The 13,195-nt window shown below is 50.4% G+C and overlaps 7 protein-coding genes across 7 annotated transcripts; 4 read left to right on the top strand and 3 right to left on the bottom strand.

The window, feature by feature from the left end:
• Positions 1 to 317: 317 nt before the first annotated feature.
• BDQ94DRAFT_181320 (glycoside hydrolase family 35 protein) lies at positions 318 to 3,687 on the top strand (the record flags this gene model as incomplete). The annotated part of the gene is made up of 5 exons (XM_026773864.1): positions 318 to 1,146; positions 1,196 to 1,325; positions 1,388 to 1,496; positions 1,565 to 3,371; positions 3,470 to 3,687. 5 exons carry the CDS (start codon positions 318 to 320, stop codon positions 3,685 to 3,687), a joined length of 3,093 nt encoding a protein of 1,030 aa, XP_026630905.1.
• On the bottom strand, positions 3,470 to 4,947 carry BDQ94DRAFT_135203 (uncharacterized protein). Its single transcript, XM_026764621.1, has one exon. It carries the CDS (start codon positions 4,907 to 4,909, stop codon positions 3,857 to 3,859), a length of 1,053 nt encoding a protein of 350 aa, XP_026630904.1. The 5' UTR covers positions 4,910 to 4,947; the 3' UTR covers positions 3,470 to 3,856.
• A 148-nt stretch (positions 4,948 to 5,095) lies between these two features.
• Positions 5,096 to 6,107, bottom strand: BDQ94DRAFT_135202 (uncharacterized protein). The gene is made up of 2 exons (XM_026764620.1): positions 5,687 to 6,107; positions 5,096 to 5,620 (listed from the first exon to the last, which is right to left on the bottom strand). Exon 2 carries the CDS (start codon positions 5,461 to 5,463, stop codon positions 5,152 to 5,154), a length of 312 nt encoding a protein of 103 aa, XP_026630903.1. The 5' UTR covers positions 5,464 to 5,620; positions 5,687 to 6,107; the 3' UTR covers positions 5,096 to 5,151.
• On the top strand, positions 5,096 to 6,107 carry BDQ94DRAFT_135201 (uncharacterized protein). The gene is made up of 2 exons (XM_026764619.1): positions 5,096 to 5,625; positions 5,687 to 6,107. The coding sequence occupies exons 1-2, from the start codon at positions 5,566 to 5,568 to the stop codon at positions 5,990 to 5,992; spliced, it is 366 nt and encodes a 121-aa protein (XP_026630902.1). The 5' UTR covers positions 5,096 to 5,565; the 3' UTR covers positions 5,993 to 6,107.
• Positions 6,108 to 6,573: 466 nt separating this feature from the next.
• On the bottom strand, positions 6,574 to 8,211 carry BDQ94DRAFT_135200 (O-methyltransferase). Its single transcript, XM_026764618.1, has 5 exons — positions 7,928 to 8,211; positions 7,751 to 7,877; positions 7,572 to 7,695; positions 7,074 to 7,522; positions 6,574 to 7,011 (listed from the first exon to the last, which is right to left on the bottom strand). Exons 1-5 carry the CDS (start codon positions 8,123 to 8,125, stop codon positions 6,650 to 6,652), a joined length of 1,260 nt encoding a protein of 419 aa, XP_026630901.1. The 5' UTR covers positions 8,126 to 8,211; the 3' UTR covers positions 6,574 to 6,649.
• An 875-nt stretch (positions 8,212 to 9,086) lies between these two features.
• On the top strand, positions 9,087 to 10,603 carry BDQ94DRAFT_166128 (uncharacterized protein; the record flags this gene model as incomplete). Its single annotated transcript, XM_026770477.1, has 6 exons — positions 9,087 to 9,233; positions 9,300 to 9,681; positions 9,735 to 9,852; positions 9,900 to 9,967; positions 10,030 to 10,060; positions 10,141 to 10,603. The coding sequence occupies 6 exons, from the start codon at positions 9,087 to 9,089 to the stop codon at positions 10,601 to 10,603; spliced, it is 1,209 nt and encodes a 402-aa protein (XP_026630900.1).
• A 379-nt stretch (positions 10,604 to 10,982) lies between these two features.
• On the top strand, positions 10,983 to 12,635 carry BDQ94DRAFT_166127 (uncharacterized protein; the record flags this gene model as incomplete). Its single annotated transcript, XM_026770476.1, has 1 exon — positions 10,983 to 12,635. One exon carries the CDS (start codon positions 10,983 to 10,985, stop codon positions 12,633 to 12,635), a length of 1,653 nt encoding a protein of 550 aa, XP_026630899.1.
• Positions 12,636 to 13,195: the final 560 nt, after the last annotated feature.

Genomic DNA, 13,195 nt, shown 5'->3' with positions numbered 1-13,195 from the left:
ACACTGCACTCCACAATACCAGTGCTCGGTTATCTATTATGCCGATGAAATTATTAAGTCTCCCCCGCATCAAACATCAGCCCATTTGCGATGCCAACAACCGGTTAAATTGGCGTCTGATCGCAGGTCCTCCGCATTCCCCGCCCTGGGAGTTGCGGATCAACAATGTGGCGAGCTGTCAACCTCATAGCCGACTGCCCGCTTTATCTTCAATCGGTAATGTCAAGGACAGCGAGGTATAAGAATGTGCTAAGGTGGAGTAGCTCTGGGGGAATTTCGAAGCTCCATTGAGCTATCAGGCTGCATCTTTCTCTACAATGAAGACCTCATTTTTGCTTGCTATAGGTCTGGCTGTGGAGGCTTGCCTAGGCCTGGTTTCCGCCCCGAATTATGTTCGTCAAATTAATGCCACAGACTCTTCCCTCCAAGACATCGTGACGTGGGATGAATACTCCATCTGGGTACGCGGTGAGCGCATTCTTCTCCTATCGGGAGAGTTCCATCCCTTCCGTCTCCCATCTCCGGGGCTCTGGCTCGATGTCTTCCAGAAAGTCCGCGCGCTTGGGTTCTCGGCTGTGTCCTTTTACGTCGACTGGGCTCTTCTTGAGGGTGAGCGAGGATCCATCCGGGCGGAGGGAGTTTTCGCGCTCGAAGAATTCTTTCAGGCCGCTACAGAAGCCGGTCTGTATTTAACTGCTCGTCCTGGTCCTTATATCAATGCTGAAGTTTCTGGGGGCGGATTTCCCGGCTGGCTGAAACGGGTGCAAGGCCGGCTCAAGACTACGGATCAAGGCTACTTGGATGCCATCACTCCCTATATGCAGGCAATAGGGCGCATTATTGCGAAGGCACAGATCACAAATGGTGGCCCGGTGATCCTATTTCAACCCGAGAATGAGTATACGGCTTGCGTACAGGACGAAGGCTACACGCAAGTCAACAACTACAGCATGCCCGACATTAACAGTTCATGTCTTCAGAAGGAGTATATGGCATACGTGGAAGAGCAATATCGAAAGGCTGGGATAGTCGTGCCGTTTATCGTCAATGATGCCGATCCTATGGGCAACTTCGCTCCCGGCACGGGAGTTGGCGCTGTTGACATCTACAGCTTCGATGATTATCCTTTACAATGGAGCACAGCACGTATGTATTCGATTATATTGAATGGACACTGTTAATCATCTACGTCTAGCATCCAATCCGTCAAACTGGTCATCCCTGATGAGCCCATTGCTCTCCTACAATGAAACCGTCCATGAGGAACAGAGCCCGACCACGCCGTTTTCCATATCTGAATTTCAAGGTGGAGTGCCTGATGCTTGGTATGATATGAGTTTGATCTGTCCTACTATGGGAAGCCTCATCAACTCACAATGTTCTCTAGGGGCGGTGTTGGCATCGAGACATCTGCTGCATACATCGGTCCAGAATTCGAACGCATCTTCTACAAGATAAATTACGGGTTTCGCACTGCCATCCAGAATCTCTACATGGTGAGTTGGTTACTATGTATGCTTATGGACCTTTCTCCCTCCTTGCTAATGAAATGTCTGTGCTGAAGATCTTTGGGGGAACAAATTGGGGCAACTTGGGCCATTCTGGTGGTTACACCTCGTACGATGTGGGTGCGGCCATCACCGAAGATCGGCAAGTCATCCGCGAGAAATACAGTGAATTGAAGTTACAATCCAACTTCCTACAAGCATCGTCTGCTTATCTCGAGACACACACAGATAATGGGAGCTATGGGATCTACACAGACGCCACCTCCCTGGCGGTAACCCGGTTAGCTGGGAATCCTACCAATTTCTATGTGGTACGCCATGGAGAGTTAACCTCGCGAGAGTCGACTTCATATAAGCTACGCGTGAATACTAGCGCAGGGAACCTGGCAATTCCTCAGCTAGGTGGATCACTAAGTCTACATGGTCGAGATTCGAAGATCCACTTGGTTGACTACAACGTCGGAAATGTCAGTCTGATCTATTCCACGGCCGAGCTCTTCACATGGAAGCAGGCAGGCTCAAAGTCAGTGGTTGTTCTCTATGGAGGTGAAGATGAGCTCCATGAATTTGCTGTCCCTGCAAATATAGGCAGACCAATCTCTATTGAAGGCGACGGTTTGCAGATTCAGCAGATCAACTCGGCCACTGTCATACACTGGTCAGTCCAACCGTCACGCCGAGTCGTGCATTTCAGCGATACTCTCGAGGTGCATCTCCTTTGGCGCAACGCTGCATACAACTACTGGGTCCTTGATCTACCCGTTCCAGGAGCCATAGGCCGACACGTCTCCCAATCACATACCAACCGATCTGTCATTGTCAAGGCCGGGTATCTGCTACGAACTGCCGAAAAAATTGGCACATCCCTCTATCTGACAGGTGACATCAACACGACCACTACCCTCGAGCTCATTTCCGCCCCTCAGCCAGTAACTAGCATTTTCTTCAACAAAAACCGTATCCCGACTACCGTCACATCACAAGGCCGCCTCACCGGCACCCTCGCCTACCACAAGCCCAACATCAGCCTACCAGACCTCACAACGCTCGACTGGTACTACCTCAACACCCTCCCAGAGGTCCACGATCCCAAATACAACGACCACCTCTGGACTCCTTGCACACACACCACAACCGCAAATCCACGCAACCTAACGACCCCAACATCCCTCTACGCCAGTGACTATGGCTACAACGGCGGCACCCTCCTCTACAGAGGCACCTTCACTGCAACCGGCAATGAGACCTCCCTCTACCTCCTCACTGAAGGCGGCTACGCCTACGGCCACTCCATCTGGCTCAACAACACATTCCTCGCCTCCTGGCCAGGAAACCCAGCGTCCCTCTTCTCTAACCAAACAATCACATTCCCGTCCCCCCTCGCCCCCGGAACCACCTACACTCTAACAATCCTAGTCGACCACCTCGGCAACGACGAGAACTTCCCAGCGAACGGCGAATTCATGAAAGATCCGCGCGGAATTCTAGATTACACTATTCACGGCCGCGACGACAAATCAGCTATATCGTGGAAAATGACGGGTAACTTTGGTGGAGAGGGTTACGCTGATCTGAGTCGCGGTCCACTCAATGAGGGGGCGTTGTTCGCTAAACGAAAGGGATATCATCTCCCCGGTGCGCCGACGGAGCAGTGGACGAAGAGGTCGCCGTTTGATGGACTCCCGGAGGATGAGAGGCCCGGGGTGGGGTTCTTCGCCACGAAATTCAATTTGCAAATCCCGGATGGGTATGATGTGCCTATTAGTGTTGTGTTTGAGAATAGTACTATGGCTGGTGATGGGTCGGGGCCTGCAAGATTCCGGTCTGAGCTCTTTGTGAATGGATGGCAGTTTGGGAAGTACGGTATGTTGGCCTCCCCTACCGGTTTCTCTTTCTTTTTGTTGTGATTCTCATTCTTCCTACTTTGGTCTCTGTGAGCTAACGGGTTGTGTTTATCTTAGTCAATCACATCGGCCCACAGCTTAGCTATCCCGTCCCTGAGGGCATTCTAAACTACAATGGGAGCAACTACCTTGCTCTGACCATCTGGGCTATGGATGAGAAGTCGTTCAAGTTGGATGGATTGCGGCTGCAGGCTAACGCAGTGGTGCAGAGTGGGTATCGCAAGCCAAGTCTTGTGACGGGAGAGGTGTACAGGGAGCGGGTTGATAGCTATTGATTCTGTAGGCTGCTTTGATACTTGTTAGATTCTACCCTAGGAATAAGGTCTGATCTGGCACATATACTGGGAATCATTTCCAGCAGATACTGATGAATTACACATGCGCTCGAATCTCTTCCTATAACCTTTCTTACATCCCGTCATAGGACTCAAGATCCACTAGTTGCTAATCTGTAGACATACTTGGTCGCAAATCCTTTTCCTTTGACGGCGTTTCTGCATTTTTCGAGGGCTTCGGAGTCGCGCCAAAGACACGACGCAACGTACAAGGCGCATACTGATTAGCGACAGTGACGTTTATAAGCGTCTCTGAGCCATTCCCACTGACAAAAGTGTTGGTCCCAACCATGTGATGCCTTCGGCTTAAGGTAAGGGTACAAGATCCATGGTTGCCGTATTCGTAAGCTGAAGCCGAGGCGCAGCCACGGATGACCTGATCGACTACTTGCGAAAGATTCATTTCGGGTTTCATCGTCTGCATGTAGATCCAACCATGTACATTGAAGGTTGGTGTGCTTTCAGGCCTTCTATGTGGTGAGATGTGGAATACAACTCCGATGGCTCTCCCGGAAGAATCCTGCAATCTAACAGCAGCCCATGTTTCCAGAGAAGTCGAATCATTGGAGCTTAGTCGCAGTCTGTGATTTTCAGCTTCCCAGATTCGCGATGGGTAGTACTCCGTTATGCTCAGAGTCGCTGCTCTGGACTCGTCTTGGTCGATGTTGAATTGACATGTCAGTTGTGGTCCTCGGTCGGGGACGTTTGGTTGTGATCGGATATAGAGATCTCGAGTCGTGGCTCTCGTTTCTAGCCCCAAGTCAACTCTCACTACCCGCCCGCGCGAGATATCATAATCGATATCGAAAGTGTTGTCTGAGCGGGGCGTAAGAGGAAGGGCCAAGGCGCCTGTGACATCATCCTCATAGTGGCAATCCAGGAGCGCGAGGCAGCTATCCTTAGACCCGGATCGATATATGACGGGGAGCTGGATGTGGAGGCCTCGGTTTGTCATTGTGTATGGCCCACTGTTACGCGGACAAGTCCACTGGACGACGTTTTTGAGAAAGCAGGTTGAGGACGGAGCAAGGACTGTATACCGGCTCTCTTGCTCAATGTCACAATAGTTCCACGCGAAGATCGTGTGATCATCGGAACTCTTGATGATCTCCTCCTGAAGTCTGACAAATGCAGCTTTGCCTTCGCCATAGAGAATAGGCATATGAACATCGAACAGACCGAGGAGACAATACGCTTCATCCTCTATCTTCGAAGTTTGCCTCCTAGCTGCCCATGACATCTTCTGTGCGATACACACTGATCTCAGTGACTCTTTGGTGTCTGTCGAGTCTCTAAGAACACGCTGGTCTATGCCAGTGATCGTAGAGATGAGGGCTGTCATTGATGCTTTTGTACCAAGAACGTTCCAGCCGGACCCGTAAAAGGTCAAGTCTTTAGGCGCGATCAACTCCTGCAATGTCCATCCTCGAGTGAACCAGCGACATCTTGCAAAGGGGCCATTGATCGTACCATCATATTTACTAGGCCTGCGCCTTCTGGCGGGCTCGACGGAACTTCCGGCTTGCTCATCGAGCGGAACCTCCCCGTAGCCGCTAGGAATGTCAGACAAGTAAACGTAGCACTTTCTTGATCGCTTGTACCATTGGAACATGGAGTTGATCGCTTCAGATATTTCCGCACTGCTGCTTTTGTTGATGCAACATGTATCGACCCAAGCGTAGTCCAGGCCGTCCCTGATAGCTTGCTGACAGACATACTTGATCTTGAGGAATCCCTCCCTTCCTACAACACGATCCCAGTACCTGGAGCCTGTTGATAGTGCCTGAAGATCCTGAAAAGAAATCTCATCCTTTCCCCATGTATGTGATAGGATTGCATATTCGGGGATTTCACTGTCGAGGTATTCTTCCAACTGGTATGTTTTCGCGTTGATGAGTCTCATCTTTGCGCTCAAGTTCAGGCCAAGAAAAATACTTACAAAGCTAAGTTTGCATGGTCTGTCCTTCGCTATTTAGGTGGCGTGGTGATGTGTTCTTGGCCTACCAGTTGGCTGCTACGTGGCAGGCAACACATTAAGAACCAATATGTCCAGCTTTACTGCATTGTTGGATACTTTCCCACACTTCTTCAATGCCAAAGGCTGTATCCTTTTCTTATGATATGCCGCGTTTCGAGTTGCCTCGTCGCTCGCGTCATCAGCTGGACAGCAAATGGCCAGGTTGCCGCTGGGAAGGTGTCTTCTTTGCCTCTGAGTTGTCTATGGAGCCTCTCTACCTTCTTTTGAGGTTCGAGCAGTCTCGCCAATCCTGGTTAGTATTCCATATGTGAAGGGTATTACAAGACCTGGGGTCTCGTATTTTTTTCTCAATAGCTGACGACGAGGATACTTTATATCGTTCTCACTCAGCGCACGAACACCGAAGTCAGTGACGACAATAAGGAAGCCACTATATCGTTGCTAGGTTCGAATATCGCAACGGAACTATTAGTTGTTCTCAGAAGCAGGGATGGGACTAATGTTGTGGAAGCATCAAAAAGCAGCTCACAAGTACAGGTACCCTGTCCATTACATGTAGACGCAAGAGCTCACTCACGTTGCAAAGCCGTTCGATGAGTTGGTCAGTTTTGAAAATAGTTTTGACAAGATGGTGATGAGATGACATGGATGGATCAGCTGACCGGCGCGTGGTAGTCACTACTGGACCACGTGTCTCCGCTTCTCAAGTGAGGACTATGAGTTCAGCCCATCTCAATCATCTTATTCTTATACCAACCCACATCTGTGCTGGCAGTTACTCACCAAGACTCAGTTATCCTTAATATGTCCGGCCACGTTGCGATTGTTGATGTGGAATTAGAAATGACAGAGTGACTGAAACTGATGGATAATGTCGAGAAACTAGTATATACTGAGCATACTACTGCATCAGTCTATGGCCAGTTATATATGGCTTGACAGGGCTAATCTACTACTCTCAGGTTCAGCAGGCTCTTTCAACTCGGCCTCGATGATGCTCTGTCCATCCCCGGGTGGTGCCCAGAATTTCACAACCCTGAAGCCAGCCGAATCCAGAACCTTCGTCCACTGGCTAGCTGTTCGCTCCATGCTGTTACAGAAGATCAACATCTCCCAGTCCCACATTGCTGGCAGCATCGCGCAGTCTTTGTCTGCCAATACGAATTCCTCTATGATTAACTTGGAGTATCCCGTTTTCATGGCTGCTGCGAGATGACTCAGGATCTGACGACTCTCCTCGTCTGACCAGTCGTGAAGAATGAATTTCATGTAATAGGTACGCGCACCTGGGAAGTTTCCGGTTAGTTATGGGATGAGTCTCGTCTCTGGAAATATGCCCAATGCTTACCTTGGATTGGCTGCGCCTGGAATAGGTCAAATGATACATGTTCGATCTTTGGATGCTGGGTAGCCTCAGCCACAACGTGAGGCAGATCTTCCAAGATGAGCCGCCCTTGTACTTCGGAGAACTTGGACTCGAAAGCGACCAAATCATGGCCGCGTCCACCTGCTACGTCTACCAGGAGGACATTACTTTCACCCTGATGAAATCCGTCTATAATCCTCTCCTTGACAGGAAACCATTCAAGCCAGCTAGGGCGGCTCCCGCGGTCCGCTTCCATGAAAGTATTGCAAGCGTCCAAGAAACCTGGTTTTGTCGGCACCCAGTCCCACAGCGACATTTCTGTCTTCTCCGCATACTGCAATGCGCCTTTCACGGCACCTGATGGGTTTTGGAAGTTGGTCATGCGCAAAAACTCGGGTACCTTAGCCAAGGTAGGCATACCAATATCAAAGCTATCGTTCTGTCAGTGGTGCAGCCACGCCACTTGAGTGACTGACTTACATAAATCTCACCACGGCCCCACTAAGCCTGTCTGTCATTTGTCTTGTCATTGTTGTGGGGGTATAAACCCGTACATCATGCTCTGCAACGTACCCAATCCCTGCAAGGATACGCAGCACTCTTTCTGTTCCCGAAATAACTTAGAAGCTTATTCATTGATGGTATTAGGACAACATTACCAGTCAGTACTAGATCTGCCCCTTTTGTGGCTGCTAGGTCCTCCAGCGTGACTGGACCATTCCGCTCACTGAGCGTGGAGAATATACCAAGGTCCATTGCGATGCGAACACACATTACATGAGTGGGCTGGTACGGGTCAGTCTTTCATGCTCATTAATTTTGCGGAAGCTTATTACCGAGTAAGCTAGATTATACACTGCATCTTGCGGCTTCTGATACGCCTCCACCAGCTTCTGCGCCGCCTGGAGGGCAGCCAAGCGATCCGCTTCATCATGACTATTATGAAATGAATCTGCAGCCTGCGCGACCTGTCGAATAAGACCGTCGACCGGCTTCTGAGAGGCGCCATTCGCGTGAGAACTATTCGTAAACATGATGAAGATATGCACGGGTAGCAGCACTACAGGGAACAGGGGAGAAGGGATGCCCTGCCCTTTTACAATAGTTGGGATCCTTATGTCTCTAGTTCAGCTGAGTAGAGCTATAAGACGGCTTTTTCCTCGATATGGAAGGAGGCGCACGACAGTGCGCACCGGAGTGGATCTGTCACCTCGATCAGCGTAGGGGGTGAGCGTCTACCTAATCCAAGATGCGGTACTTTTGGTTGTCAACGGCGGCCCGCAAGACCAGGCTAGACCAACTAGCAGCACTATCATAAAATTAGGGTTGGAGGGCCCCTGTAAAGGCCCGCCCCCGGCTGTCAGTTCCGTCACCTAGAGGCCGTCTTCCCACGCGCCACACGCTCTGGCTGCATTAGCGCCGCGCCGGTGCCTCGCGGAACCGCGATGGATATTCCGAGCCTTGACTCGGGCTCTGCTTTCACTCCTTCAATATAACTGAAGGTGACACTACGCCGCGGCATAAGTCCTGAACGTTGTCGAGGGTCTCTGGAGGTCATTGCGCGCATGGATGCAATACTATAGGCTGCCCAAAATTTGGTCCGCATACACAGGCACGTCGATCTATTGGCTGGACGGGAGATGCCTGTTGAGGGCTGTTATGGCCCGGTTACTTAGCAAAAGCACAGGCCTAAGGGGCTTACAAGTGGGTCTTTTTGACATATGGCAGTCGAACCCTTTCCTATGCTCCGACGGCCAAATCACGGCAAATCCCGAGACATGGCCACCCCGGACGCCATTTGTTGATAGTCGATGTGTCGCTCGACGGCTGAACAAGGAATCTCTTTGTTCCCGTCGACTAGTCTAGTGAATTATCAAATATCGACCATATCGCTCGATCGGGAACATGCCTGATCAATACACCTTTATATTTCAAGAATCCTGTAAAGAGTGCTCGTATCCTCCGAGCAGAAATGAATGATTGACCCCGGCCATCATGCCTGTCGACAAAGGCCCTCAGATAACTGCTGTGTCATGGAGCTTTGGGGGCGTGGCAATCATAGTCGTCACCATCCGACTGTATACCCGGCTGATACTGACTCGCAAAGCAGGCTGGGACGACTTCTTCATTGTTCTTTCCCTGGTAAGCTAACCCTGTAAGAGCCTCCTGTATAATACATCGGCTAACCCAGACGGTGCATGGATGCAGTTGAGCGCTATTGTATGTTCAGGGCTAGCCCAAACCGGCGTGCATTATGGGTTGGGGAAACACATGGCCGACATCTCCAATGCCGAATGGAAAATCGAGGCTTTTAAGTACACCGTCATCGCACCAAACTTCTCCATGGTCAGCACCACAACAGGAAAGCTATCCGTGGCCGTCTTCCTTCTACGCCTGATGGGTCAGACGGCTTCTCCGGCAAAACGATGGTTCCTCTACATCTTCAGTGTAATATCTGTCGCCTGGAATGTGCTGGCTATTGTTGCCATCATGGGGTATTGTCGGCCTGCGGAGAAGATCTGGCGGCCTGAGGTTCCTGGATCCTGCTTCAGCTTGAAATTCCAGCTGATCGCTGGTATATCGCAAGCCTGTGAGTGTCAACACTGCCTATTGACGACACATTGAGCTAAGACTACCGCACAGCATTCAACGCATTCGCCGACCTTACCTTAGCCTTGTTTCCAATCATCATCTTCTGGTCCGTCCAGCTGCCCTGGAAAATGAAGCTAGGTGTTATAGCCGTTATGGGCGCGGGAATCTTGTAAGCACCTCCAATACAGCCAAAGAAACTCTACTCATTCCAAAAAGGGCGGCGGCAGCAACCTTGGTTAAGGCCATTCTGCTAAAAAGTCTTCCGGCCCATTCAGACATAACTTGTGAGCACCAAAATTCCGGGCGGGCCCAGACACTTAAGAAAAAGCTTAACATAGAACTCTAGGGTCTTGGGCCGATATTACAACATGGTACTCGTAAGCCACCCACATCTCCATGGTTCGTTATTAATAAACCAAAACAAAACAAGCTAACACCATCCTCTCCGCACCACTAGAATCGAGGTAAGCAGGAACCTTCATCTCAGCAAAGCTTACCTATACTTTTATCATGCGCTAAGTGGCGCCCATCCGGTTCATCGACAGATGTATGTGATCATCATCTGCGCCACTCTCCCTACCCTCCGACAATCATACAACTTTGCCTTGCATCGAACACGCTATCTGGGTTCATACTACAAAGGCTCCCACTCCGAAGAAGCAGCAGCAGCACGACAGAAGCCTATCCCTCTTGTTCGGCGCCAACCCGATCAGTCGCTTTTCGAGACATTCGCTGACGAAACCGGTCTGGTGAATGTAGCTTCTCACGAAGATAGCCACGTCTCGCCTGAAAGGGGTTCAAATCATACGTCCATCACAAAGACTACGGAGATTGAGGTCCACGAGGAGAGCAAGTCCAAAGGGGATATCGAGAATCCTCACTTCCCGCGAGCGAACCCCTTTAGGACAGATCATCAGTAGAATTGGACGGAGGAGTGACCCGGGGACGACGGTTCGTATGTTAGCTAGATCGATATTTCGTCAATAGAAACGGGTTTTTGAATGTACGACTGTGCTAGTGACTGAATTATTGCTTTTTAGCTGGGATCGGAAATAAATCTCCACGGGAGATTAGGAGGGAGAAGCAGGAGCCAACGCAATCACAAGTCTGAAGGTCAATCAACCATTTATCACCACTGCATCAATTCAACATCCAATCTCGTCTGCAAGAAAAAGTTCTTCTCATACTCATCTGTGTTATGATCAGTCGGAATTGGATATTCACTTGCTATTTTCATCGCCATCTAATAGACAGTCAACCTACTCTCACAGCAAACCCTCCTGATTGATTCCCGAGCTCATGGCATGTCCCCCTACCGCAACCTGCCCTATCATATCTTCATCCCTCGGTACCAAGAGCGCTTCCAAATCTAAAGAAAAACGTGAAAATGGCAGCGAAAGCGAAAGCGAACGCAACGGCCAACATATCGTCAAGTCCACTGCAAACACAAACGCTGAACTGCAACAGACGGGCAAAGTTAAAGAGCTCTTTCAGGACTACGATCATGGTCGATCGCCAGAATCTATCACGGTTGGTGGGGCATATGCGCCCATGAGTGGCTACTTTTTGCCGAGCAACTTGCTTGAAGATCAAAATGGGCCGAGGACGCCGAAAATAATTGCGGAAGGGCTAGCGGTACCGGCTGGGAAAGTGAGAGGAGATGACTCTGAGCCTGTGTCGTCAGCCATGGTTACTTCGAGGATGAAATTGAATCAGGTGCTAGGGAATAGAAGGAAGGTTGGTTGCGCAGCGTCGCTTCCTGCTGGGACGGCTGCGCATCTTGCTGAACATGGTCCTCTTGCTGGAAGGTCTTCTAGGGTTGGTGTGTCCTTCGGGGCTGAGAGGGATCCCGCTTTCGAAGGTTCATACGAGGATGATGATGATGCATGTGCCAACCACGCTGCGAGTGATGGTGATCGCGAAGATAACGAAGTTCTGAAAAATGGCGGCAAGACTGATAATACTGGAGAGTCAGAATACCCCAGGTTCAGTCAAGTTGATTATTTTACGCAACATCAAAGCTTACAAATTCGGACAACCGGGCTTCCCAAGCGACCAAGATACTCTGCGGCTACTGTTGGATTTCCGTGTCCTGTTACCGTATGGGCTTTCATAGATAGGGGTGATCCCGAGCATGGGACGCCAACGGCAGCAGATTTACCCTGGGAGATACGAACATTGCGTAAGACAAACGAGCTGAACACAATTGCGGCTTATCTTGCTAGCATGCGACGAAACCTCAAAGATCTAGACGTCAACTTTACCTTTCACTACCGCCCGGTGTCCTTTATTGACAAAGCAGATCGTGATAAGAAAATTGGGGGATATACCTCCTCTGACAAGCAAAATGCTCATACCGTCGCAGACCTGTATATGCATACAAAGGACGATCGGAGTTGGGGGACGCTCTGCGTTACGAGGGAGCATCATGTCCAGGGAATGGCCTGGCATTACTGGGCAGTTGCTGCTATCTCGCCACCCAAGTCGCCGTTCCAGTCAGTAGATGAGAAAGGGGTATACCTTCTCATGTACGACTCAAGGCCGCTCAAGGAACCGACCAAAAAGCGCGACCGGGATTGCTGGAGGAACTATATGCGTCGTGATCAGTACAAATTACTGGTGGAGATAGGGAAGAATTTCAAGATCCTTGATCTCGCAATCAATCGGAGGCAGCTCTCGGTCGAGGGTGAGGACGATCCCCTGCGTCTGACCCTGTGGTGGCTTTGGAATATTGCCCGGTACGGCGGGGGCTTCTATGAGAGAGACGGCGAGCTGGACGACCCACGCTGGAGGTTGACAGATGCCAGATGGCTCCACTTTGATCAGGATTGGTCGAGCAATGTGCGAACAGCATTGCGGTGGAAAAATGTTAAAGAATGGTTCTCAGAGCAACGGCTGGATGAGCAGCTAACCCACGAGCAAAGGATCCAAGCACATGCGGTAGCTGCCTAGAGGCAATGACCCGTTAATGTGACATAACAAGAATGCAATTGGACCTTTTCTGTCATTCTGCAAATCTAATATTGAGCTTCGGCAACGCGGTTCTGCAGGTGGCTCAGTTTAACGAGCCTCGCGACCCACAAGACCGTCCATATGAGGGATAGAGATGGAGCGGACCTAGGGTGTCAGGCACTTACGGCCGATATGGTCTGGTCCCGAAACCAGTCGTCTAGTTACGCCAGTTGTAGCAACAGAGCCGAGATGAGGCGGAGTAATCTTGATTCGTCCGGGAGTAACCCGGGAAACATACTCAAAGAGGAACCAGATCACCTACAACGGAGCAAAGAATGCAGTGACAAGCCAATCATGATGCTGCTCATCGGCAGCAGTCCGCGATCTGGCCGAGTTAATCTGGCCTTCGATCTTTCAACTTCAATGGGAGATACCCCGAGGTTCGTTTTTGACTTTCGGAATGCGGCGAATTGTGATTGGAGTAGTCGCCACTGCCGCGGACTCGTTGACATCACTGCAAATTCGGCCGACGAGGGCTCTTGTGTTGCTGCAGCGGGCCG

The sequence above is a fragment of the Aspergillus welwitschiae genome, assembly GCF_003344945.1.
Source record: "Aspergillus welwitschiae strain CBS 139.54b unplaced genomic scaffold BDQ94scaffold_3, whole genome shotgun sequence".
NCBI classification, from domain to species: domain Eukaryota; kingdom Fungi; phylum Ascomycota; class Eurotiomycetes; order Eurotiales; family Aspergillaceae; genus Aspergillus; species Aspergillus welwitschiae.
The sequence above is the reverse complement of the archived record's forward strand: the minus strand, read 5'-3'. Positions and strand labels throughout refer to the sequence as shown.